The sequence below is a fragment of the Dryobates pubescens genome, chromosome 9 (assembly GCF_014839835.1).
Source record: "Dryobates pubescens isolate bDryPub1 chromosome 9, bDryPub1.pri, whole genome shotgun sequence".
NCBI lineage: Eukaryota > Metazoa > Chordata > Aves > Piciformes > Picidae > Dryobates > Dryobates pubescens.
In genome coordinates, this window is record NC_071620.1 from 29,058,014 (window position 1) to 29,084,534 (window position 26,521).

Sequence of the window (26,521 nt, forward strand, 5' to 3'; positions counted from 1 at the left end):
CAGCATTGTGATCCTCGGCAACCTGCTGCGGGTGACCCTGCTTTAGCCAGCGGGTGGGATGAGATGGTCCCCAGAAGTCCCAATGCCCACCATGCTGAAATTCTGTGGAAGCTCTGCCTTGCTTGTGGGTAGTGGGGCTTGGGGTTCTCTTCCATTGCCATTTGTTTGCATGGGACTAACGAGTCTTGGAGGACAGTCATAACAAATCCCAGCACAGAGATTAACTCAGCTGTGTGAGCATACTGGTTCAGCTTATCCCCTGAGCAGATCAAACCATTTAAGACTAAGGTCTTTAGTATGGCTAATTACAAGCAATCCACCATCAGGACAAGCTGCCTTCACTCGTGCTTAGTGACATCTACAAGCCCTTACAGTTTCACCATGAGAGGTGACAAAGAGCTGCTTTCGAGGAGCACAGGGCAATACCGCCGGATGCAGCTGTGAAAGCAGGACCCTTCCAAGGCTAGATGCATGTCACAGTTGATCTGGGGACAAAAACAGTGTGAATTTACAGCTTCAAACTGTTCAACCTGCTCAGCTCCCCAGTGATACCAGAAGGTCTTGAGTCTTCAGGTATTTGTATAAGTGATTGTTTTAAGGTAGTACCATGTCTAGCAGAAATGGTTGCACAAGGTCAAAAGAGAGAAGGATTTTAAGGGCAATGGGGCCTTCACAGGTAAGACCTCACAGGATGTGAAGCTTGAGTGACAAAAGTACTCCTCTCCATGGGGTGCTCACCACTTGGTAAATTAGAAGAGAGTCAGCCCCCCTAGGAAGCCTATTCCAATGTTTGAAAACCCTTTCAGTGAAAATTTTTCTTTTAATATCCTCTGGTGCAACTTGAGGGCATTTGCTCTCAATCTACCACTTGTTAGTAGGGACAAGAGACCAACTGCCACCTAGGTCCAACCTCCTTTCAGGGAGTTGTAAAGAGAAGTGCCCAAGTGCTGACATGTCAGTGTGAGGTGGTCTCATGATTTCAAAGCTGAGTTTGATCTCCATCCTGTAAACAGGAGCAGTTGGTGTAACTTTTGTTCAGTCAGAGAATTTCAGATTAAGAGACCTGAAACTGCTCAAATGCTCTGGTACAAAGGCAGAAAGATCTTCTGCCTTTGAGAGGCATTCAGAAGATGGTTCATGGTATGTATCTGGAAGAGATTGTATGAATCTCTTAGTGAACTCCGTGACCCAAACATCCCTTCTGGTGCTGCATTTAGTTCTCTTGAGATGTGTGGGACGTCCAGGAGCTACGGTCTGTCGTTCAAAATCCAAGCAGTATTACTGGTTTGTTAAGGTGATTAGCCTGGATTTTTCTCTCAAATAGCTCTGATCAAGCATCTCTCTGAGCTCTGTAAGCTTTAATGCTCATTATCTGACCACATCTTAGTTCTAGCAGAAGTTGTGTGTGTACCAAAGAAAAGAGGAAACTACTAAAGAGAAAGGAAGTGACCTACTTAAAGCGCAGGAGTGGGAGAGGGAAACCCAGTGTAAGTCTGGTGTCTGTTTCCCTTCCTTTCACTCAGGCAATGCATCCTCCAGCAAAAAGAAAGCTCCAAGACTCTGCACCCTAGACCCTGTTCTGGTCCTTACTCCCCCCCAGTCCTTCTGCCCAGGGGCTGTGTTACAGGTAGAGTGTGAGAGCTGCCGTTTTGTAATGAGGAACAAATGAGGAACATTTGGCTGGCTCCTGATGCTCCTTGCTGTGCTAGGAGGGAAACAGGGCATTCTGTGAAGAGCATGGTCCACACTCTCTAGAGACTGGGATAAGGAAGGTGGAAAAAATGCCTACAAGGCATTGGGGTCTAGGGGAATAATTCTTCCCTGGTGCTGGTTAGCTCTAAGGTGGCCCTGCTTGCCCTGGATGATCCTTCCCACATTGTTTCTCAGCTCTTCCTCACTATGTACATGACTAGGCAGGTTTCAGACTTGAAGATTCTTGTTCTGTTTTCCATGTCCAGCCAAGGCTGAAAGGCAGCTTTCATTTGTGGTAGTATAGGGACAGAAAATTCATCAGAGAAAGGTGACATTTTAGTTAAAACTGCTTGATCAGAGGCCAAGTTCTCAAGTGTTGCCTCTCCTTGGAAACTGGCCTCAAAGAGTCTCAACGTCCTTCTTAAACTGAGGGGCCCAGAGCTGGACACAGTACCCAAGGTGTGGCCTAACCAGTGCAGTGTACAGTGTAACAAAAATGTAAGTGTAATAGAAATGTAAGAGTATCAGAAAGTAATGTAGCAAAAAACATAGCAAAAAGTAACGAGAAGAAATGTAACAAAAAAATGTAACAAAAAAACCCCCTCATGGTAAAATAGCAAAAAGCCAACACTCCCCAAATGAACACCCTCTACCCCCCAAATTAACCAAAAAATAGCAGTAACAAGCAAACAAGAACATTAACAACCTCCTCAAAATAATATAAAGAACCCCACTAAAACTTAACAATAAAAAAAAAATTAAATGAACCAACTGTTCCCCTAAAAAACCCCCTGATAATAACAAAAAGATTAACAGAAAAATTAACCCAGAGCATTCTTAAAAGTAACAAAAATGAACCGATGAAAGAGGCATGCAACAAGAAAACCGCACAGGAGAAAAAGCCAACCAACCAATCAACACATAATCAAACCCCCAAACCCAAAGCAATAAAAACTCACCTCCCCCTCCCTGCAAAATAACCACCAATAGAAACATTAACCAAAAATAATTGATTAAAAAAACCCAAACAAACAAACAAAAACCCCCAAAACAAACCAAAATGGAGATGCAACCCAAGTGCAGGACTCAGCACTTGGCCTTGTTGAACCTCATCCCATGGACGTTTAAGATGGGATTGGATGTGGCGCTTGGTGCTATGGTCTAGTAGTCATGAGGTCTTGGGTGACAGGTTGGACTTGATGATCTTTGAGGTCTTTTCCAACCTTATTGATTCTACGATTCTATGATGTCAGTCAATCAATTCTGCCTGTCTAGATCCCTCTGTAAAGCCCTGCTACAGAGTCTAAAGAGTATCAGCCTGTGATGGAACCACAGACTAGTTTGAGTTGGAATTCACCTTTCAAGGTCATCAAGTCCAACCCCTGCCTTGTAGTCAGCAGGGACATCTTCAACCAGAGCAGATTGCCCGGTGGGTCCCAAACAACCTGACCTGGAATGGTTTCAGGGATGGGTGTCTAGGATTCAGCTGTGAGGAACACAGCCACCATAGGCAGCTGAACCAGCTAATGGGTATTTGATACCACGCTGACATCACGCCCCTCATATAAGGGAAGGGCTGGCTGGGCCAAAGGAGGATGGGACCTGGGCTTCAAGCTGTATCCTGTGATGATTCCTGTTTCTGCTGTCTCGTGTTTGTTCTTCAGCTCCTAGGTTTCTGGCTTTCCTATTCTCTGTCTCTGCCTTCCTTGCTTGCCTTTTCTGTGCTCCCTGCAAAATCCAGCACCTTTTCTGTTATTCCATTAAACTCTCCCTATATCAACTAACAGGGCTTTGTGTTTTTCTCTTGCTCTCAACCCTCCTGCCTGTCCCTGTCGGGGGGATGTGTGTGGGAGTTGCACTACAGCAACTGTGTTTTAACTCTGCTGCCAGCTGAGTCAAAACCATAACAATGGAGCATCAACCACCTCTCTGGGCAACCTGGGCCAGGGTTTCATCATCTCCAAGTTAAAAAAATTTCTTCCTTACATCTAGTCAGAATTTTCTTCTTTTGGTTTCAAGCCATTACCCTTTGTCCTGTCACAACAGGCCCTGCTAAAAGGTTTGCCCCCATCTTTCTTAGAAGCACCTTTAGGTAATGAAAGGCCACAATAAGGAAATCAAGGAAAGAAGAGTAGCAACTACATACTTTTTAAGCCCAAAATTATTTTTCTGCTTTTATTCACATCACTCTTCTGTTTAATTCCAGACAGCTGTATTTAGTAAACATTATAAAAAGGTTTAAAAAAATATTAACCTGGAGCAATCTGGGAGCATACCCAGCCTATGGAAGTATTTGCACCAATGGCAGAATTTAAGAGTTGATTTTGGCTTTCTGTCCAGGTTTTTCAAGCAGTGGGTGAGTCTTTCACATGTGGTTCCTGCTTTATTAGCTGTGCTGAGATGACACACTTCTGTTCAGAACTGAAGAAGGGACCAACACAATTCAAGACAGAAACCAGAAATGTGGTACAACATGTTCTCCTTGAGTCAATACTAGTGTGGCATTGTGGTGTTATTCTCTTTGTACAACCGTTTTATTCAGAAGGAAGATGCTCTCAGCACTGGTTAGGCCACACCTTGAGTACTGTGTCCAGTTCTGGGCCCCTCAATTTAAGAAGGACATTGAGACTCTTGAACGTGTCCAGAGAAGAGCAACGAAGTTGGGGAGAGGCCTTGAGCACAAACCTTATGAGGAGAGGCTGAGGGAGCTGGGGTTGTTTAGCCTGAAGAAGAGGAGGCTCAGGGGAGACCTTATTGCTCTCTACAGCTACCTGAAAGGAGGTTGTAGCCAGGTGGGGTTTGGTCTCTTCTTCCAGGCAACCAGCACCAGAACAAGAGGACACAGTCTCAAACTGCACCAGGGGAAGTTTAGGCTTGAGGTGAGGAGAAAGTTCTTCACAGAGAGAGTTGCTTGCCACTGGAATGTGCTGCCCAGGGAGGTGGTGGAGTCACCATCCCTGGAGATGTTGAAAAAGAGACTGGATGTGGCACTTGGTGCCACGGTTTAGTAGTCATGAGGTCTTGGGTGACAGGCTGGACTTGATGATCTTTGAGGTCTTTTCCAACCTGATTGATTCTCTGCTTATTTTCTTTTATCTTGTATATTTTGTGCCAACAATGTGCCCTCGTGGCCAAGGCCAATGGTTTCCTGGAATGCATTCAGAAGACTGTGGCAAGCAAGTTGAGGAAGATGCCATGTGAGGTCATGTCTGGAGTACTGGGTCCAGGTCTGGGCTCCACAATTGAAAAGAGACTGAGATGTACTGAAGAGAGACCAAAGGAAGCTACAAAGTTGCTGAGGGAACTGGAGCATCTCTTTGATAAGGAAAAGGCTGGGGCTGTTTAGCCTGGAGAAGAGCAGAGTAAGATGGAATCTTCTCAATGCTGATCAATAGCTGAAGGGTGGGGAACAAGAGGATGCAGCCAGACTCTTTTCAGCAATGCTCAGTGACGGGCAACAGGCACAAACTGGACACCAGGAGATTCCATCTGTGAGGGTGCCAGAATCCTGGAGCAGGCTGCCCAGAGAGGTTGTGGAGTCTCTGGGGAGATTCCAAGCCTGCCTATATGTTGTGATCTTGGGCAACCTGTTCTGGGTGACCCTACTTTAGCAGGGGGATTTGGACTAGGTGATCTCCAGTGGTACCTTCCAACCCCTGCCATACTGGGATTCTGTGCTCCTCTGCAAAACCAACTACCTTGACATAGTCTTCTTAATTTACTGGAGGTACTCACTGAAAACCACTTGGCAAAAAAAAAAGGCATTCCAAAAGGTCTGTGCAAAAAGGACAGCTCCAGAAAGCCTGTTCAAAATTATTACTTGGTACTGGAAGGTGCTTGGGGAAACCGCTCTCACTTCACCACACTTCTCAGTCAACTTACTCCTCATTGATTTGCATCAGACTCGTGAGGAGATCCAGTCTCTGACAGCCAAAGAGGGCTTTGGCAAGCTTCCCGACTGTGGCGCCTTTGGAGCCCTCCCGCATCCCCCACTTCAGCAGCATTTGGTACACTTTCTCTTTCAGTCCATCTCGCTCGTAGTCATGATCGATTTCGTCAATCTCGGGATCACAGAAGCCCAGTTTCCGGGCACAGTGCTTCCACTGCTTAGCCAGATTCTCCCTCACTAGATTCAGATGTTTCTCAGTCAGGACAGTGGGATTGTCTGCAGACAGAAAAAGAGGGTAAGGAAAGGGTGTTGCTTTAATGTTCCTTCTGCTTCTCTCCTTATCGTAACTATTTATTGTCCTTCCCCAGCTATTTATTGCTAATATCTGGGGACAGAATTTTTGTGGTAGAGTCAGAAGTGGGTTTCATGGAGACAGTGATGCCAGGCAAGAACCTCCCAGTCAGAACACGTGTATCCACAGGCCAGTTGCTGGACCTACTTTTTGAACTAAGGCTGTCATAGTTTGTCACTTAAACATCTTCAACACAGAAAGCTCCTTCCTAGAGTTCTTAGCTGACTGAGGTCTATATGATATTTTATATCCCAGGACACTATTAATTCCTTGCTTAGGAATGTACAGGAATAGTTTAATCCAGTACTGACCAATAAGATCCAATTAAATTTCTCTATCTTCTCACTGACACCCAAATGTAGTGGTCATGGCCCTACGCCTGTCAGTGTTCAAGAAACATTTGGACAATGCTCTTAGAGATATGGCTTAACTTTTGGTTTCTTGGTGCCTTTGGGGTGCTGGACTCAATAATCTTCATGGGTTCCTTCTAGCCCAGAAGGGTCTATGATTTAAACTACAAGTCAGGTGAGAACCACCAATCCTGACCTTGCTTATATCAACTTGTGTGCTGTTATTCCTCTTGTTCTTGAGGCACATAACATCTATACTCATGTCTGGTGTCTCATAAGGGGTCATGGCCTCAAGATGCAACAGGGGAGTTTTAGGTTCAATATTAGAAGGAACTTCATCATTTAAAAGGTTTTCAAACACTGGAACAGGCTCCCCAGGCATGTGGTTGAATCACCACTTTGGAGGTGCTTAAAAGATAGGTTAGCACCAGCCTTGGTAGAATTAGACAATGGTTGGACTCAATGATCTTAGAGGTCTTTTTTCAACCAAAACAATTCTGTGATTCTCTGATTCTACAGGACAAGCAAGGCTCATGGTATCACAGAAAAAGATCAGCACAAGCCCTCACTTGTTTTATACACTCAAGAATGTAGTAGAAAGGACCCAAAAAGTTATTTCTCAAATATCATTGGGATAAAGCTCTGCTGCTTTCCTACAATCCAAACCTAATGACTCTCATGCAAATACATGGGGAGAATAGAGTAAAAGTAGGAAGAGATTTCTTTTACCAAATACACCCAGTGCTTCATAATGCATGTATGGTATTTCTGTGGCAACAGGAGAAGTGCTGATGTGTTGGTTCTGCTCTTCAATCTTCATGTGATTGTAGGATCCAATCTGAATTCCAGAACTGTTGCTTATGTTGTACTTGATTGAGTCTTCTGTATAAGGGAATTGAATACTGTTTTAGGAGCAGCAGCCTGTGATCCAATATGCCAAGAAGTAACAAGAGGAGGAGGGAAGGAGGAAGAAGGTTCTGCTAATGTAGAAATGGCCATTTACTAGCAAGTGGGAGCACATTTTCATTATGCAGTGTGACATAAATGTACTGTAGTGAAAGCCCTTCCTCTTCTGTTCTACAGCAGTGTCACAACCAAGGCTTACATGGTGGGAATGACTAGATGTTCCCTGTACTTTAGGAATGTGTAGCAGCAACAGCCTGGTTTTGCTGGCTAACAGCTTCAGCTGGTCAGTCTTTACTGGAAAGTACTCTTTGTTTAAATCTTAAAGCCTCTCAGCTTTACTTCTCATAGATACTTTATGGAGAGAAGGAGGCTCAGGGAAGACCTTCTCTCTCTCTCTGAAAGGAATCTGGAGTGAAGTGGATGTTTGTCTTTTCAATTAGCAAGCGATAGGATGAGAGGAAATGGCCTCAGGTTGCAACAGGAGAGGTTTAGGTTGGCGATAAGGAAAAATTTCTTCCCTGAGAGGGAAAAGGCTGCCCAGGAAAGTAGTGGAGTCACAATCTCTGGAGGAGTTTAAAAGCTGTGTAGATGTGGTGTTGAGGCACATGTTTAGTGTTGGGTTAACAGTTGGAGTTGATCTTAAAGATCTTTTCAACCCTAAACAATTATGTCATTCTCTGACTCTTAAAGACTATAATCAAGAAGACAGAAATCTGCTGTTCCAAGTTTTCTTTAACCAGAGTGGAAACATCAACTACTTACAAACTGGGCACACCTTGAAAGGGTTAATTTAAGAGTTCAGGGTGCCCCAAACCACACAACTTGAAAGGACCATAGAGTAACAACTCCTGAAGGACAGGATGGTATTCCAGGTGGAGATATATGCCCAGAGGAAAGCTGATCAGCACAAAGCTTTCAGCTGGAGATGTCTATTACAAATACAGTGTGAGAAAGGACAAGTGTACCAAATGCATGTAGAGCTGGGGAGAGTCACAGCAATTTGGTGTTTTGTGTACACAGCTGACCAGTTTAGGTGTACAAGAGGTCTTAAAATGCCTTCATAGAATCACTTCAGTTAGAAAAAACCTTTAAGATCATTGAGTCCAATCATCATCTAACTCTACTAAGCCTGGTGCTAAACCATGTCCTTCAACACCACATCTATGTCTTTACATACCTCCATGGAGGGAGATTCAACCACCTCCCTGGGAAGCCTCTTCCAGTTTGAGAACCTTTCAATTAAGAAATGTATTCTATTATCCAATCTTCCTTTGTTTAAAAGCTCTTTTGAGCAAAAGATGTTGTCCCTGACCCATCAAATATATATTTAACAATGTGTACGGGTGCTGCCAGAGACAGGAATTTAACATGCTGGCAACATCAGCTCTGGTTAGAGGTATTGAGCAGTAATATAAATTATTTCAAGGTCCTACAGGCTCTTGCTTTACTGATGAGGATGCAATGCCTATTGGCTACAAGGACAGATGAAAGTTACACCACTTACCTGTGTTCACCCTGGGTGTGGCAGAATAATATGAAAAAGTTCCCCTTGAGAGAGAAATGGATTCCTTGTTACCTAAAATAAGAGTGGGGGGAAGTACTGAAAAATCATAAAATCATACACTTGTCAGGGTTGGAAGGGACCTCAAGCATCAGCTAATTCCAACCCCCTGCCATGGGCAGGGACACATCACATTAGGTCAGGTTGCTCAGAGCCCCATCCAGCCTGCTCTCAAAAATTTCTAGGGATGGGGAGCTTCTACCACCTCCCTGGGCAACCTGTTCCAGTGGCTCACCACCCTCATGGTGAAGAACAACTTTCTAACATCCAATCTGAATCTACCCATATCTATTTTTGCTCCATTCCCCCTAGTCCTATCGCTACCCAACATCCTAAAAAGTCCCTCACCAGTTTAAGATACTGGAAGGCCACATTAAGGTCTCCTCAGAGCCTTCTCCTCTGCAGGCTGCCACATTTGTAGCAGTATGAGTACAGTTGGTATTCTTGACTACAAAGAGAGGGCAAGCTTTTTTTTTTAACTAACAGGGTTGTATCTCCTTGAAGAACTCTGCCTAAAGCAGTGACCTTACTGTGGTTTTGCTCAGTGACTAATGGCCTTTACCAAGCCTTGGATCCCAGTGAGGGCAGTGGGCTCCCCCATAGCAGGGTGAATACCTGGCTGGTAGATGTCATGGTGGGATCACGGTGCAGTAATGGACTGAGCTGCCTCAAATCTGATACTCAAACTGAAAAACACCAAACCACCAAGCGTGATGAGACAGGTGCCAGTTTGTGTTAGCACACTGGTTTAACCTGCTCCAGGAAAAGCATGAGACATCACTGCACCTTCTGCTGGTGGCAGTAACATCTGACAGAGAGAGAACTTCCAGCCCAGGGCAGCAATTGAGTTGGGTTTCCATGGATGAGCTCTAGCTCTTCAGCTCATAAAGGGGTAGCAAGAGTGACCAGGTTATGGTCACCCAACAACGGAAGAGCTTCAGTGCTTCTCATCTGCTTCTCAGTCTGCTGCCTGCCAGATTCTTGCAAGCAGCCTCCCTCCACTAATTTCTTTTCTTAAACAGAAGGTCTGACTTTATCAGTAATGCTGACAGTTCTGACCTCTGCCTGCTGACACGACAGCTGTCAGAGTCACTTCACTACATAAACTCCCACAAACAACTAATCACAGCCTCTGCATAAATAATTTCCCAGAGTAACACCTTTGTGGCATTCTGCCTGTAAACAGCTGGCATCCCTGATTTTCCTGTGAGATGATCCAGAAAAGCACTGCACTAAAAATATCCAGTACTTAGCAGGTGCTAATGGGTCTCACGCTACCTCTAATTTATTCATTCATAGATTCATAGAGTACTGGGTTGGAAGGCACCTTAAGGATCATCTAGTCCAAGGGTAAGAATATGTTTAAATGAGATGGCTCAGCACCCTGTCAAGCTGGGCCTTGAAACTCTCTAATGCAGGGGGATTGACCACCTGCCTTGGGAGTTTATTCCAATGTTTTAATAGTTCAGATGGTGAATTATATTTTTTTCTGGCATCCAATTTGAATGTCCCCAGTAGCAACTTGTGCCCATTATCCCTTGTCTTGACCATGGGACTTAGTCATGAGCATCACATCTAAATGGGGCAGCCTGTTTCAGGGCTTGACAACCTTTTGGGGGAAGGAATTTTTCTTAATCTCCAACCTTAACCTCCCCTGACACAACTTCTTGGCAACCTGGGCATGGGAATTGGGTTATTGAAGGTCCCAAGTTCTCCTTTGCTTTCCTACAATGACTGGTAGCAGCTCTTGGGTTTTTGTATCTTGTCTGCAATGACTTTGCTGGTAGCTGAAGAGCCAGACATTAGGTCTTATGCTCCTCTAGGATACTGATGCTTCATAAAGGGTTCACTTAAGTTAACAACCTGTAACCAGTGAAAGTGGAGCAATGAAGTCAACGCTAGAGTGGTTTAGTGACCCAAATTAACTTCAGGCAAACAAAGAGCCTTTCATTAAATCAGTTTATCTCAGCACCCTTGAGCAACCTGGGCTAGTAGGAAGTGTTCCTGCCCATGGTGGGGAGTTTGAACTAGATGATCTTTAAGGTCCCTTCTAACCCAGACCATTCTATGATTGTATGTTACAGGTCAGCTCTTAGCAATAAGCAGGTTGCTGCTACAAACCTCTCTTGGCTGCTTCATTTTTAGAGAACAAGTGGGCCTTCAGAACCACAGGTGTTGGGGGAGGAGCAGTCTCACCTGTCTCTGCATCTGCATTCTTTGGATACCAGTTTGCACTGGTCTGTGATGGCTGGTTTGGGGTGGATTCAGGCACAGCAGGTTTGGTTAGGCTGAGGGTGCTGGCTGAAGCCAGTCCATAGAGACTCTCGGTGTTTCCCGTCAGCAGGCTGTTGGGGTTTGACCCATACGAAACCTCTGCGGTTCCCCATTTTGGTTTTGTGTCTGACAGGGCTCGAAAGTACAGGTGAGGGCTTGACCCTGGTTTTTCAGCTCTTGGATACAGTTCACTCCACTGAGGAGCAGGAGATGACTTTGCAAATGGATCGTGGGAAACTCTTCTCCTCCTTTCTATCTCTTTCATTTCAGGGGTGTACACGACGGGCGGAGCTGCTTTATCCATCCAGCTCCCAGACACGTGGTAGTTGAATTCACGCAGCAGTTTTCTTTCCAGGTTATCAGCAGGGATGAAGGAGGTCTCACAGCTCTCCACAGGCTGGTTCTCATAGGAAGCAGGCAGCGGGGCATTGCTAACCTGATTGGTTGCAGGCCCTGGGGAGCTGTGCAGAGAATTAGGCTGATCTGAAAGGAAGGAAGATTAAATAATTCTGAATGTAAGTGTATGTAACTTGTTGTGGTGATACTAGAATCTATTAATCATTTTTAACATCGTGGTAATATATAAAAGTTGAAATGATAATGTTACATCCAGCATGAATGCCTTCAGAGAGAAGTACGACAGGTTTTTATCTAAGACACAAGAGGATGATTTAAGCCATCAAGTGTCAAAACCTCACTGAGTCAAGCAGTGTCAGAACTCACAGCATGGCTAGCCATTGGAATGGGCTGCCCAAGGGAGGTGGTGGAGTCACCATCCCTGGAGGTGTTCAAGAGGAGGCTGGACGTGGCACTTGGTGCCATGGTTTAGTAGTCATGAGGTCTTGGGTGACCTTATTGATTCTAGGATTTTACTTAGATTTTTTTTATCTTTATCAATGATCTGGACAAGGGGATTGAGGGCATCCCCAGGCAGTTTGCAAATGACACTAAGTTGGGATTCAGTGCTGATCTATTTGAGGAGAGGAGGCTCTCCAGAAGGACCTGGATTTATGGCCTGAGGGCAGTGGAATGAGGTTCAACAAGGCCAAGTGCCAGGTCCTGCACTTGAGTCACAACAACCACATGAATGCTCCAGGCTGAGGGAAGAGTGCTGGAAACCATATGGTGGAAAAAGACCTACGGGTGTTGGTTAGCAGCAGGTGAATATGAGCCAGCAGTGTACCCAGGTGGCCAAGAAGGCCAACAGCAAGCATCCTGGTCTGTGTCAGCAACAGTGTGGCCAGAAGGACCAGGGAAATGTTTGTCCCCCTGTGCTGGACACTGGTGAGGCCACACCTTGAATACTGTGTTCAGTTTTGGGGCCCTCACTACAGGAAAGACATTGAGGTGGTCCAGAGAAGGGCAATGAAGCTGGTGAAGGGTCTGGAGACCAGGTCTGGCCAAGGAAACTGAGGTTAGTTAGTTTGGAGAAAGGGAGGCTGAGGGGAGACCACCTCATTCTTTGCAACTCCCTGACAGGAGGTTGGAGTAAGGTGGAGGTCAGTCTCTTCTCCCAGAGAAGGTTTCCTTCCAATTTTTTAAGCAAGCTTCCTCACAGGCTATTATGCCCTAAAGCCCATAATGATATAAAGCCATGATGATGGATCATTGACCTCTCCACTCTGCTTAGATCTGACCCATAATATTTTGAGTAGTGATGTGAGCATTTGTTAATATTTTCATACATTTGTGAGAATGAAAAATAAAAAAGATAAAACCCTCTTGGCTTGTCTGTTACATATTTCCACAACAAGGAACGTTAAATGATATTTATTGGGATGGCAGTGTAGTTCCAGGGCTCATTTTTAAATATAATGGTTAGTACAATAATTCCTGGAAATGTTTCTCCTCTAGTAAAACAATGAAAAGTAACTGAAAAGAATTGCAAGTGCAACTTCTGAGGGAAGGATTATTTTTAGATATTCCTCATGTCGTGATCATAGAATCATAGAATTGTTAGGGTTGGAAGGAACCTCAAGGATCATGTAGTTCCAATCCTGCTGCTATGGGCAGGGACATCTCACACTACATCAGGTTGCCCAGACCATCATCCATCCTGGCCTTAAAAACCTCCAGGGATGGGGCTTCCACCACCTTCTGGGCAACCTGTTCCAGTGTCTCACCAACCTCATGGGGAAGAACTTCTTCCTAACATCCGGTCTGAGTCTACCTATTTCTATTTTCATTCCCATCCCCCTAGTCCTATCATTACCTGACACCCTACAAGTCCCTCACCCACCCCATTTCCCCCCTTTTTTCTCCTCAAATCCCAGAGCACCTGGGCTCTGTTGCAGCCTCCTCCCACCCCAGGTGTGGCCACTTAGCCCTCCCCACCCACTGCCCTTTTAATAACTCCCAGGAAAGACCGAAGCCCTAAGCTGAGCCCATGTGGGCTGAGGGATCCTCCTCTCATCGCTGGTGAGTGCCCCCATGGTGCACACTGGGTGATGGTGGTGGTGACAACAAAGGCCGGGGGGCCACCAGGGCCAGAATTGATGACTACTCCAATACCATCCACGGGTGCTGGCTGGGCCTCCTTACTGGGGCTGAGCTCCTCCGGGTGGTGTCTTGGCTGGTTGAGGGTCTTGCCCCTGGCTCTGGGATAGGTGCAGAAATGGTGGTGGAGCAGGAGCTGTTTAGGCAGGGTGGAAGATGGTGTAGAGGGAGCAGTAGCTGCTTTGGGAAGATGAAGTGGGGGCGTCTATTGGTTGGACTTGGTGATCCTGAGGGTCTTTTCCAACCTGAATGTTTCTGTGATTCTGTGAACTGGTAGAACAAGAGGAAGTGGAAGGCCCCATCCTTGGTGAGATTTAAAAGATGTGTCAGTGTAGTGCTGAGGAACACGGTTTAGTGGTGACATGGCAGTGCTGTGTTAATGATTTGACTTGATGATGTGAAAGGTCTTTTTCAGTTGCAATTATGTGTCCTGGTTGTATTCAGAGCACTCACAAGGAAGGCTGGAGCAGAAAAAGGGAAAGCCATTGTGAAATTAAAGCCTATAGACCAAGCAGTTGCATGACTAAAAGTATGGGAAGAAAGATCAAGTAAGAAAACTAATTATTAAAGGGAGCACTGTAAAATCTAATGTTAAATGTTCCAGCATGGGAGAGAAAAGCAGAGGACTGCAAAATGAGATGGGTTCAGAGTGTAGATTGTGGCGAATTCAGTGCAGTATGTGTGACTTTGGGGAGAAGATTTAATCTTTTCAGTGCTTATGTGCTGAACCACTGAGTCTCTTCATAATCCCTTAATGGTAAGGTGACTTCCTTTGTACATGTACACAGCTTCAGCTCTGGCAGAAGACACAAAATAATGATGGGCTAGTGACTCACCTATTTGACTGCTACTGGCATCCTCTGCAACAGCATCAATCTGAAGGGACTGCATCCTATCCAGCACTTCATTTTCCTCAGGCCACATTTTCTGCATGCAAGAAAGAACAAATGATCAAAATCTTGACCAAAGGAAGTCCTGTGAAGTGACTAGGAGGACCACATCCTGTCAATGATGGAATCAGAATGCTGGGGACTGAAAGGGACCACCAGAGATCATTGAGTCCAACCCCCCTGCAAAGCTTGCAGGCTCTGCTTCCACAATTGCTGGTGGGGGGGAGGAGAAAAGTCTATGTCCAAACCCTCTAACACATATACTTCACATTGTGAATTAGTTTGGTCAAACCAGTCCAGGAAATTTGTTCCATTGTTTTCATTTTGTAGAGCTGCACTACTAAGGGTATCATAAGCAGGGACAAAGATGTCATTCTCCCACTCTGCTCAGCACTGGTCAGGCCACACCTGTGCAGAGTTTTGGTCCCTGCAATACAGGAAGGATGCAGAGAAAGGGTCTAGAGAAGGGTCACGAGAATGATCAGGAGACTGGAAGACCTGTCATATAAAAGAAGGCTGAGAGAACTGGCTTAGGAGAGACCTCATAACCATGTACAAGTACATAAAGGTTGGCTATCATGAGGAGGGAGACTCCCTTTTATAAAGAGTCCCATGGTAAAGACAAGGGATAATAGGCACAAGTTGCTACTGGGGACATTCAGATTGGATGCCAGAAGAAAACATTTCACCATCTGAACTGTTAAAACATTGGAATAAACTCCCAAGGGAGGTGGTCAATTCCCCTGCATTAGAGAGTTTCAAGGCCCAGCTTGACAGGGTGCTGGGCCATCTCATTGAAACTATTCTTACTCTGAAAGGTTGGACTAGAGGATCCTTGAGATCCCTTCCAACCTGGGGTGAATCTAGAAAACTCTTTGGGGTTTTTTTTGTGCTTCATAAACATCCCATGTTCTCCAAGCCAGAAACTTTCATTTCCACAGCTGGAGACTTGGTGGTCAGAGGAAGTATTTTAAAGATAACTGTAAATGAGTGGTTTCACAAAGGAAGTTGGTTTTCTTAGTTAAAGTAACTGTTTATCTGTACTTCTGAGCCTCACTGCACTGAAACCCCAAATGCCTTGAGCTCTCAGCAATAGCTGTCACTACTACTGCTGGCCAGGAACAGTGTGGCCAGCAGGAGCAGAGAGGTCATTCTGCCCCTGTACACTGCACTGGTTAGGCCTCACCTCGAGTACTGTGTCCAGTTCTGGGCCCCTCAGTTTAGGAAAGATGTTGACTTGCTGGAACGTGTCCAGAGAAGGGCAACAAAGCTGGGGAGGGGTTTGGAGCACAAGCCCTATGAGGAGAGGCTGAGAGAGCTGGGGTTGCATAGTCTGGAGAGGAGGAGGCTCAGGGGAGATCTTATTGCTCTCTACAACTACCTGAAGGGAGGTTGTAGACATGCGGAGGTTGGTCTCTTCTCCCAGGCAACCAGCACCAGAACAAGAGGACACAGTCTCAAGCTGTGCCAGGGGAGGTTTAGGCTGGAGGAGAAAGCTCTTCACAGAGAGAGTTGTTAGCCATTGGAATGGGCTGCCCGGGGAGGTGGTAGAGTCACCATCATTGGAGGTGTTTAAGAGGAGACTTGATAGGGTGCTTGGTTGCATGGTTTAGTTGATTAAGTGGTGTTGGATGATAGGTTGGACATGATGATCTTGAAGGTCTCTTCCAACCTGGTCTATTCTATTCTACCAAAATAAATAGATAAAATCTGTGATAAAAAGATTCCATCATCAGCCCCTTGTTCAACAAATTCTTGTTCTCTTATTTTAACTCAGGAAATAATTCTTTCTATCATAATCTATAACCCTACAGCCAGAAAAGTAAGAGAAAACAACCTGGACACTAGGAAAACTTATCTTGATTTTGAAGTTTCCTTGTTGTTATTGCTGCAGAACAGCTTCCTGCTCTCATGCAGGTTGGGACTCATTGGACACAGATTGAACCAGGACAAAAATCACCAAGAATTTACAGAGTTCTTTATCTACAAAATCAGATTCTGCCACTTATGAATCAGAATTCCAGCATGGCAGAAGGGACCTCCAGAAAAGATGTAATCCAACCCTTCTGCTAAAGCAGGGTCACCCACAGCAGGTTGCCCAGGATCGCAATGTCCAGGTGGGTTTGGAATCTCTCCAGAGAAGGAGACTCCACAACCTCTCTGGGCAGCCTGTTCCAGGGCTCTGGCATCCTCACAGAAAAGAAGCTTTTCCTCCTGTTCAGATAGGACCTTCTGCCTTCCAGTTTGTGCCCACTGCCCCTTGTCCTGTCTCTGGGCACCACTGAAAAGAGTCTGGCCCCATCCTCTTGACCTTTAGCTTTAGATAAGCACTGAGAAGATCCCAGATCTCTAGAAATAACATTGTATTTCAAGAGTGAGAATTAATGGATATATGAGAACCTCTTGCAAAGTGTTTTCATAGAATCAGAGTGTCTCTCAGGTCAGAATATTCCCTGGGAGACCACACATCCACCTCCTACTCCTGAACTCTGAGATAAGAGTTGGTAGCTCAGAGCTTTGTGCAACTGGGTTTTGAAAGTCTCCAGGTAAATGACCCAGAATCTTTTAGGCTGGAAAAGACTTCTACGATCATCATGTGCAACCATTACCTAACTCTACCAAGTTTAGTGTTCAACCACATCCCTCAGCACCACACCTACAGGATATTTAAACCCCTCCAGGCATGGGAATTCAACCACTTCCCTGGGCAGTTTCTTCCAGTGCATGTGCTGCTCTCCCCTCACTCACAGATCCAACCATTTTATCACAGAAGAAAACCAGGTCGGTCAAGCGGGATCAGCCTCAAAGTAGCAGAATGTGGGCAGGACTGGGGCTGGGGAGAGGGGATGCAGAGGGCCATCACTTTAAAATGCGTAGAAAATGACTCACTTTTAACTCCTTCAGATCATCTTCAATATTTTGTCCTAGATTTTGATAGTAAAATGGCTTGTATCTTTGACTGATTTCTGCAAAGAGGAAAGAACTAAGTGAGGGTGGTTTCCACTGATTTAGACAGTTAGTGAGGACTGAATAAAGACTTGCATGAAGTTAGAAACAGACAAATTATAAACGTATCTGGAATCTGGTACCATGACTCATTTAGCCTTAATACAGTGACACAAACAGGATGATTTCTGGGATTTTCATTGCTGTATTGATTTTGGGGATGAATGCTTTCTATGATCTGCAGAGGGGGTTGGATTAGATGACCTTCCAACCCGGACCATTCTATGATTCTATGCTCTATGGCTGTCAGCACCTTTCCTTGACTGGCCAAAAGATAGTTTGCCTCGTTTTAAGAAGTAAGATACATTCAGTTTGATAACTGACTATCCCACCTCTGCTAAAGATGAAATTACTGAAACCATCACTAGCACAGTAAATAGCAGCATTTTGCAAGGGTAAAATCCAGCTCAAGCTTAAAAGTAATTGAGCAGCAGCAGATTCTGTGGGTCAAATATGGAAGTAGTAGCTGGGTTCCTTCTGGCATACATATTTTCTCTGATGAGTTCAGTGTGTGGCTGTTGCAGATGAAGTTCTTGGTAAGCCTGTCTAAATCCAAACCTACATTTCTTGTCACATGTAGGGTTGTTTGTTGGTTGTTTGGTTTATTTGTGGTTTTGGCTGTGGTGGTGGTGGGTTTTTTTTAGGGGGGAGGGAAGGGGTTGGGTTTGGGATTTTTTGGCACTACTCATTGAGAAGAGAGGAGAGAAAGAATTTTGACTTATCTGCTGGATACTTTTAGTCTTCTATCCAGAGCATTCAGTCAAGACTTTTACTGCCTGCAAGGTTTTGGAATCTGACCATCAAAAGGATGATTAAAGGCTGTTGCATTATTTGGGGAAGGTGAAACTGGGCCACCTTTTGAAGCTAGCTTCAAGAGGGTATTTTTTTTGTCAGATCCAAGATATTCCATGTTCCTTGTTGTTACATTTAATGTGAATTACAGCAGGAAGATGATACTGTGCTGAAAACAAATTATCAGCAGGTATAAACTGTCATGGCTCCATCCACTCACTAGTATTCCCTGGGTCTGTAAGCACTGGACCAGATCCCATTATCAGTCAGGATACAGGGAGCCCACTTTACTGGGAATGTGAGTTGATACTTCTGTCTTCAAAGCCAAAACATAGTATTTTAAGATGAAAACACTCAAGCTTGTTTTGCTGCATTACAAACTACTGTCACAGAGAGCCCCAAAGTGATACATTACCTGCAAAGGTTGGCCGCTTCTCTGGCTCTTGCTCCCAGCATTGTTTCATTAAGTCAATAATTTCCTCTGGACATTTATCAGTGATCTCCTTTATGTCTGGTCTATTTCCATTCATGATACCAAAGCAAATATGGGCTTCATTTATACCATCTGAAAAATAAACTTTCTTATCAGATCCTGCTCATGGGTTTTACTGTCATTCTGTAGAGGGAAAGCAGCATCTTGTGTGCTTGTGCATAGCTGAAATAAGAGCTCAAAGAAAAGTGACTGATTTCCAGCTACAAAATTCTCACTTTAATGACTGATTCTACTTCAATGCATCAGACAGTTATTTGGAGATGAATAGATTTACTTTTATATAAATGTAAGACATGCCCAAGTATGAGCAGAATCTTAGAATCATAGAATGCACTGGGTTGGAAAGGACTCTCAAAGGTCATCTCGTCCAACCCCCCTGTAGTGAGCAGAGACATCTTTCATTGGATCAGGCTGCTCAGGGCCATGTCAAGTTTGACCTTGAATGTCTCCAGAGATGGGGCCTCCACTGTGTCTCTCAGCAACCTATTCCAGTGTCTCACTACCCCCATTGTGAAGAGCTTCCTCCTTATGTCTAACATAAATCTACCCTGCTTAAAAAAAACATTGCCCACTGTCCCATTGCTCCAAGTCCTTCTAAACAGACCTTCCCCAGCCTGCCTGTAAGTCCCCTTCAGATATTGAAATGTAGCTACAAGGTCTTCATAGAGCCTTCTCTTCTCCAGGCTGACCAACCTCAACTCTCATCCTGTCTTCACAGGAGAGGTGTTCCAGCCCTCTGATCATCTTCACGGACCTCCTTTGAACCCACTCCAGCAGGTCCACATCCTTCCTGTGCTGAGGACTCCATAGCTGGACACAACTCGAGGTGTAATCTCACCAGAATAGAGTGGCAGAATCACCTCTTTTGACCTGCTGGCCTTCCGTCTTTTGACGAAGCCCAGGATGTCATTTGCCTTCTGGTCTGCAAGTGCTCCTTGCTGGCTCAGGTCTGGCTTCTTGCCCACCAGTACCCCAAGTTCTTTTCTGGAGGGATAGTCTCTATCATATCAGCCCCCAGCCTGTATTGATAATTAGGATTGCTCCATAGGTGCAGGACCTTGCACTTCACCTTATCAAACCTCATGAGGTTCTCCTGAGCCCACTTCTCTCTATATAGGTCAGAGTAAGGGTGACAGATCCTGCTCTCTAGAAGCTGAATCTCCTTTTGCTCTGCATTGGGTACAAACAAAGTGGCCAGAGGGGGAACATATACTCATCAAAATTCCATTCAAAACAATAACCACATGTGTCTGGAATTCCCTAGCCTGCTCTCCTTGCTCTACATGAGCACATTACTGCGTGTGGAGAAACAAGTACCACACAGCTTTGTGACCCTTCCCAGTAAAACAAAACCAACCCATAACTGGTCTTAGGAGGCAGTGGACATTGAAGCCTCCATTTTGGCCTGTCTACAGTTTATCTTACCCTCTGCCACCGAGCACACTGTGTGGATGCGAATAGGTTGGGCTCACGCCTGCATTTTGATTTGGATGTTCTTATCCATGGTTAGAAGTCAGGAGTGATGCCACTAATGCCTCTTAATGGTGCCTAACAGGTGCTGTTTTCAACCACAGGGAATTTAATTGACTAATCTTAAATTTCTAACTCCAAATGACTAACTTCTAGAACCTAATTTTGTGACAGAGACCTTCTGGAGTTCACTCACATTCGTATGGCTCCTTGTTAGCAAAAATTGCCCAGATCACTATGCCAAAGCTGTAAACATCTGACTTCTCCACAGGTTTGACATTAAGACAGCGTAAATGCTCGGGAGCCATGTAGAAAAGAGTCCCAGCATTGTTCTGGCACATGCTCCTGATCTGCTTCTGTCTGACAGTCTCTTCTTGGGTCAGCCGGCTCCAGTTCTTGAAGGAGGCAACTCCAAGATCTGCAATCTGAAGAGTGAGACTCATCAGAGCTAATGCTGTGGCGAGAAGTGAAGTGTGTCATGTAGCACTCAGGTTTATAATGAACAGCTGGTAATAATAGATCTAAAAAGGCCACTATGAGAAATGAAAACAAACTACTGGTCATTTTATGGTGGCTTTATTCCTAAATAAACTGTCTGAGGATGATTAGGCTGAGCCTTCATTATTAACTTAACCCTACGTGGAACAATTGCACAACGTAAAGAGGAAGTAAGTCTGGGTTTGCTCATATTGACAGTTACATTCAAGATCTGCTTGCACTGGTTGTGGTAGAAGATCCATATGAGAAGAACTCAAGATTCAAACCCAGAAATAATGAGATGGGCAGATATCCTCCCTCTCTCACTGCTTTTTCCATTTAGACTCCATTTAACACAAATTCCTTATATCCTCCCACAGCTAAAATGATGTGATGTGTATGGCAAAGAGATATGGAAAACGAGTGGAAAGAGTTAAAGCAGAAGTACCTGGGTACTCTGTGCTTGACAAGGTGACCTTACTGAAACCTAATGGTTGGTGGTGAAGAAAGTAACTGGCTTATAAACCACTCTTTGAAGTAGTCTCCTGGGTTTTTTTTTTGTAGCTGCTGGCTGTCATTTAGAAGTGATGACTAAGAGAAAAAAGAGGGACACAAAAGAGGAAGACTTGAGAGACAGAAGAAGGAAAGGAATAAAAAGGAAGAGGTAAAGGCAGGAGGACAAAAGACACAATCTGTAAGACATCTTGTTTTGCTTCAATCTTTGCTTTTTCTTTCTAGTTGTTTTGTTATTTCCAGTTCATTAATTCTCAAAAATATTAATAATTATTTTTAATACCCCCAGTGATTTTTTTTTTCACTGTTGGGAGAAGATTCTGCAAATCTCAGGCCACCACCCTTCTGTGTCGTCCTACTAACAGTCTGTCAGTGATAGCTCACTAGACAACAAAGGAGTTCATCTACCACCGGGCAATACTAACCAATGCAGCTCAACTGGGTTCCTCAATCCTAAGCACAAGATATCTCCATTGACATTCTAATGAGTACCTTAATGTGGAAGTCTGTGTCCACAAGAATGTTTTCTGGTTTCAGGTCTTTGTGTACGAAGCCTTGCTCATGCAGATAAAGCATTCCTTCTGCGATCTCCAGCACAAAACGCCCCTTCACTGACAAAGGCAGGCAGAGCTAAGGCAAAGAAGAAGAAATACCATCTGTTCATAAAATGCTTACAACCAGCAAATTAAAAAGCAGTCTTAAAAAAAATAAATTCTCAGTCCCAAGAGTATAAAATCATAAAGACACCTTTAAGATCACCAAGTCCAAGCACTGCCAGGTCACAACTAAACCATGTCCCTCAGCACCACATATACATGACTTTTAAATCCCACCAGGGATGGGGACTCCACTGCCCTGAGCAGCCTGTTCCAGGGCTTGGTAATCACAGAATGGTAAGGGTTGGAAGGGACTTCTGGAGATCATCTAGTCCAACCCCCGTGCCAAAGCAGGATCACCTAGGGCAGTCTGCACAGGAATGCATCCAAGCAGGTTTTGAAAGGTTCCAAGAGAAGGAGGCTCCACAAATTCTCTGGGCAGCCTGCTCCTAGTGCTCCATTACCCTCACCTTAAAGAAGTGTCTCCTCATGCTGAGGTGGAACGTCCTGTGTTCTAACTTGTACCCATCGTTTCTTGTCCTATCACTGGGCACCGCCAAAAAGAGACTGGCACCTTCATCTTGACACCCACCCCTCAGATATTTATAGACATTGGTAAGATCCTCTTTCAGCTTCTCTTCTCAAGACTAAACAGCCCCAGGTCTCTCAGTCTTTCTTCAGAGGAGAGATGTTTAAGTCCTTCACTTATCCTTGTAGCTCTTTCCTTTAGGTAAATAAATTTTTCCTCATGTCCAACCTAAACCTCCCTTGGTGCAACTTGAGGCCATTTCCTCTCATCCTACCACTTTCAAGGAGTTGTAGACAGTGAGGAGTTCTCCCCTTGGCCTCCTTTTCTCCAGGCTAAACAACCCCAGTTTCCTCAGCTGCTCCTTACTGTATTTGTTCTCCAGACCCTTCACCCACTTTGCTGCCCTTCTCTAAACAGGAAGTACCTCTGCTCAGGCCATAGTCAAAAAGAACTAAGGTCCTACCTGGATCTAGATCTTTGCATTGAAGTAATTCTAGTTGCTCTCTATTTACAAACACTTTCTTCTGTAGCAAACCCTCCACATCCCTCTACAAACACTCCTATAACTTTGAATCTGCAACCGTGGCCTGGTCCTCTAATGTCCAGCAAAGTCATGGTTGTCCTCTGCTGTCTCTAGAGAAGCCAGGCTGCCACTGGCTCTTTAATACAGAAGAAAGAATGAGAAACTAAAGACTATTCTCTGGAGGTGACACTAATGTCCTGTCCCTTTCAAGCATCTTATCAACCCTAAGAAACATCAAGGGATGAAGCAAGTTACCGCTCACTTTCTGCAGCACTTTCATCATGTTCCCCCGGCTCACATACTCCATCACAAGTGAGTAGTTTCCATCTTCCAGAATAATACCTAGTAGCTTGACCACACGATCGTGCTGCAGTTTGCGCATAATCCTGCCTTCTTCCAGGAGGGAATCGTTGTATCTGGAAACCAGAAGTGACACTGGACTTAGGTGTCAGGCTTGAAATAACACAGGGAGGAAAACAGTGTTGATTCATAATGAAGAACATGGCCAAAAACATCAGCATCCCTAGAGCCACAGTAAGGTGAACCATACTTTCAGGCAGTTTAGAACTAATAGGGCCTAACTCATTCCAGGTTATGTTCTCTCAGATGCCTGGCACAGAGACTAGCTGCTCAGCCCAATTTCAAGGCCTGCTTTTCAGAAAGTGCACAAGCATTCCTTTTGTAGGTGCACCCCTGGCTGTGTAAGTCCAAACCCCTGAGCTGGGGTAGGATCAGGACAGGGCAGGGCTGACAGACCCTTTGGACAAGGAGGAGCAAGACACATTCCACTCCCTCTTGTCCAGGAAACTCTACAGGTCTCTTTCCCAAAAGTTCACATTCAGAATGAATTTACCACAAGGGATCCATCCACAAAGTGGATGGTCACAGTGTCACAGTATCACCAAGGTTGGAAGAGACCTCAAAGATCATCAAGTCCAACCAAGACTAGACCATGGCACCAAGTGCCACATCCAATCCCCTCTTGAATCCCTTCAGGGACGGTGACTCCACCACCTCCCTGGGCAGCACATTCCAATGGTTAACGACTCTCTCAGTGAAGAACTTTCTCCTCACCTCAAGCCTAAACTTTCCCTGGTGCAGCTTGAGACTGTGAATTTACCACAAGGGATCCATCCACGTACTGGATACTCATAACATTTAATAATGATTACTGGTTTAGGATGAATTAAAAGCCTAACAAGCAGTAGGACAAGAGGATTAGAGCCTCAAGTTGTACCAATGGAGGTTTATGTTGGACACCAGGAATTATTTCTTCCCCAAAAGGGTTGTCAGACCTTGAAACAGGCTGTCCAGGGATGTGGTGGAGTAACCATCCCTGGTGTGATTGAATTGCCATGTAGATGTAGTGCTGAGGGTCCAGTGGTGCTGGTTTAGTGGTGACATGGCAGTACTGGGTAAATGGTTGGAATCAATTATCTTAAAGGTCTCTTTCAAGCAAAATTACTCCACCATTACCTGGGCCTCAGGCATGGTCACAGGTAATACATCTGGGAGCTCATCAAGGGTATTAAAGCACAGTACCCAAAATTAATCTTCTCTTTACTGTTGCTCCTGTTCCAGTCATCAGGCAAAAGGCTGTGAGAAAATCTCGAGACTATGCTGCTTGCTGATGCTTTCCTACCCTGTGACTTAATAGACAACTGCTCTCTCCCTCAGTATTCCTCCAGAACTAGAGCAGAAAGTGGCTGTTTTGTTTGCAGCAGGCTCAGCTGTAAATTTGTTTAAGATTTTTGGTATGTGACTTAAGAGCCTCTGCAGTGAGAAAGTGAAAACACAGCTCCAAAATTAAACCAGGCAGGCTTGTCCACGTGAACTGTGTTCACCCCAAGCTGTTTGTGGTTTGTGAGCTACTAGAAGCTCCTAATTCACTTCCTATTGGCAGAAGAAATGCTCAGTTAATTTATTTATTATAACCTGAACTAGAAGAACTCAAACTGGGGTTTTGTCTCTCTCTAGTGGATGACTCATGAGAGAGTTTTTGGATTGTTTTAGCTGTGAGGTAGCAGAGCTGCCGTGTGCCCTGAATCCAATGATATCAACAGCTAATTCCAGTGGGCTTGACTCAGCCTGCTTCTTCTCAAGGGAATGAGGGTATTATACACACGGGGTTGGAGTCCTTCTGATAGCTCCTATGGTTTTACTCCTAGTGGCCATCCACAGCTGGACAACTGCATTTGAAATTGATCTGCGAGCCTGAAAATACCATGTGCACCCTGAGCTCCTGCATTGCCTTAATTCTGCAAGTGTCTCCCTGATGCTTAACAACTCACAGCAGCGCTCACCTTGCAACAGGAATCGGGAACTGCACTGGAACAGTGAGTTAGAACTACAAAGAAAATTTCGAGCACAGATGCTACTCTTCTCCTGTTTTCCCCACATACAGTATCTCCAGAATCCAAAAATGTTCAATTATTACACCTTATTTAGACATATCTCCACTGGGTTTGGAGGATTCCTTAGACTAAATGAAAGATTAAAAAGAAACAGAACTCAGATCTGGGACTTACTCAGTGCGCTTGGGTCCTGTGTACACTGTTTTTAATACCACATATCCGTGTTTCTTGTGGAAGCACAAAGAAATTGTCCCAAATCCTCCAGCATCAAGTTGTTTTCTTTCAAGCAAATCCTGGGTGTTCATGTGGATATCCTCCAATGACATGTTGGCAGTGTCTGGGGCTCGGTAATTAAACCCAAGTACCTTGGTGCTCCTGGACCAAAAAGGAGTAAAAAGAAGTGTCATTATAAAGCATTTAGCTGTATCACAGTATCACTAAGGTTGGAAGAGACCTCGAGGATCATCGAGTCCAACCTGTCACCACAGAGCTCATGACTAGACCATGGCACCAAGTGCCACGTCCAATCCCCTCTTGAACACCTCCAGGGACGGTGACTCCACCACCTCCCTGGGCAGCACATTCCAATGACGAATGACTCGTAAGTATCTCTGTAAGGAGTGGGACACAAGTGTATGCTCTCATGAACCTGATGAGCAAAGGGCTTCAGTTTGAGACCAAAGATGCTGTAGTTCTCACACATTATGATGATTTAGACCTAAAGACCACAATAATTTATCTTTTCAACCTGTTATGGTTATATGAAGTAGATGTAGAACCATTTCTTCACCTGGCAATCTCAAAGTGCTGTTAATGAAGTGCAATATTTAACAAGTGCCAACATGCATTATGCAAATTCTGAACACTGGTTGCTAGAGGGATTTTTGCTCATTAATACATTTGGGGTCCCTCTGGAAAGGGATAAATGTACTCGTTGGGTTTGTGGCATCATTTTAACACCATGATTACATTCTCCTTTCTAATATACAAAGGGCACAAACTCCCAAGAATCATAATGGTCACTAGGTCGCATCAGGCCTGATCACCACTTGGAAGCAGTTTGCTCTATTTTAATAGAATCATAGAATCAATACGGTTGGAAGAGACCTCAAAGATCATCAAGTCCAACCTGTCACCCAACACCTCATGACTACTAAACCATGGCACCAAGTGCCACATCCAATCCCCTCTTGAACACCTCCAGGGATGGTGACTCCACCACCTCCCTGGGCAGCACATTCCAACGGCTAACAACTCTCTCTGTGAAGAACTTTCTCCTCACCTCAAGCCTAAACTTCCCCTGGTGCAGCTTGAGACTGTGTCCTCTTGTTCTGGTGCTGGTTGCCTGGGAGAAGAGA

The 26,521-nt window shown here is 44.8% G+C and overlaps 1 protein-coding gene across 1 annotated transcript; it reads right to left on the bottom strand.

Moving 5' to 3' along the window:
• Nucleotides 1-5,259: 5,259 nt before the first annotated feature.
• Nucleotides 5,260-25,529, bottom strand: RIPK1 (receptor interacting serine/threonine kinase 1). The gene is made up of 11 exons (XM_009903803.2): nucleotides 25,338-25,529; nucleotides 23,072-23,225; nucleotides 21,654-21,791; nucleotides 20,368-20,596; nucleotides 18,624-18,773; nucleotides 17,300-17,376; nucleotides 14,357-14,447; nucleotides 10,947-11,507; nucleotides 8,694-8,765; nucleotides 7,013-7,165; nucleotides 5,260-5,857 (listed from the first exon to the last, which is right to left on the bottom strand). Exons 1-11 carry the CDS (start codon nucleotides 25,487-25,489, stop codon nucleotides 5,571-5,573), a joined length of 2,064 nt encoding a protein of 687 aa, XP_009902105.2. The 5' UTR covers nucleotides 25,490-25,529; the 3' UTR covers nucleotides 5,260-5,570.
• Between the last annotated feature and the right edge of the window lie 992 nt (nucleotides 25,530-26,521).

Bases quoted from the DNA above. Each gene is read 5' to 3' on its own strand.
- RIPK1 (XM_009903803.2), bottom strand. From the start codon at position 25,489: ATGTCATTGGAGGATATCCACATGAACACCCAGGATTTGCTTGAAAGA. The intron at 18,774-20,367 runs GTGAGTGAACTC...TTTATTTTTCAG, and splicing joins TAACAAGGAGCCATACGAAT to ATGGTATAAATGAAGCCCAT. The intron at 8,766-10,946 runs GTGAGACTGCTC...CTCTTATTTTAG, and splicing joins GAATGCAGATGCAGAGACAG to GTAACAAGGAATCCATTTCT.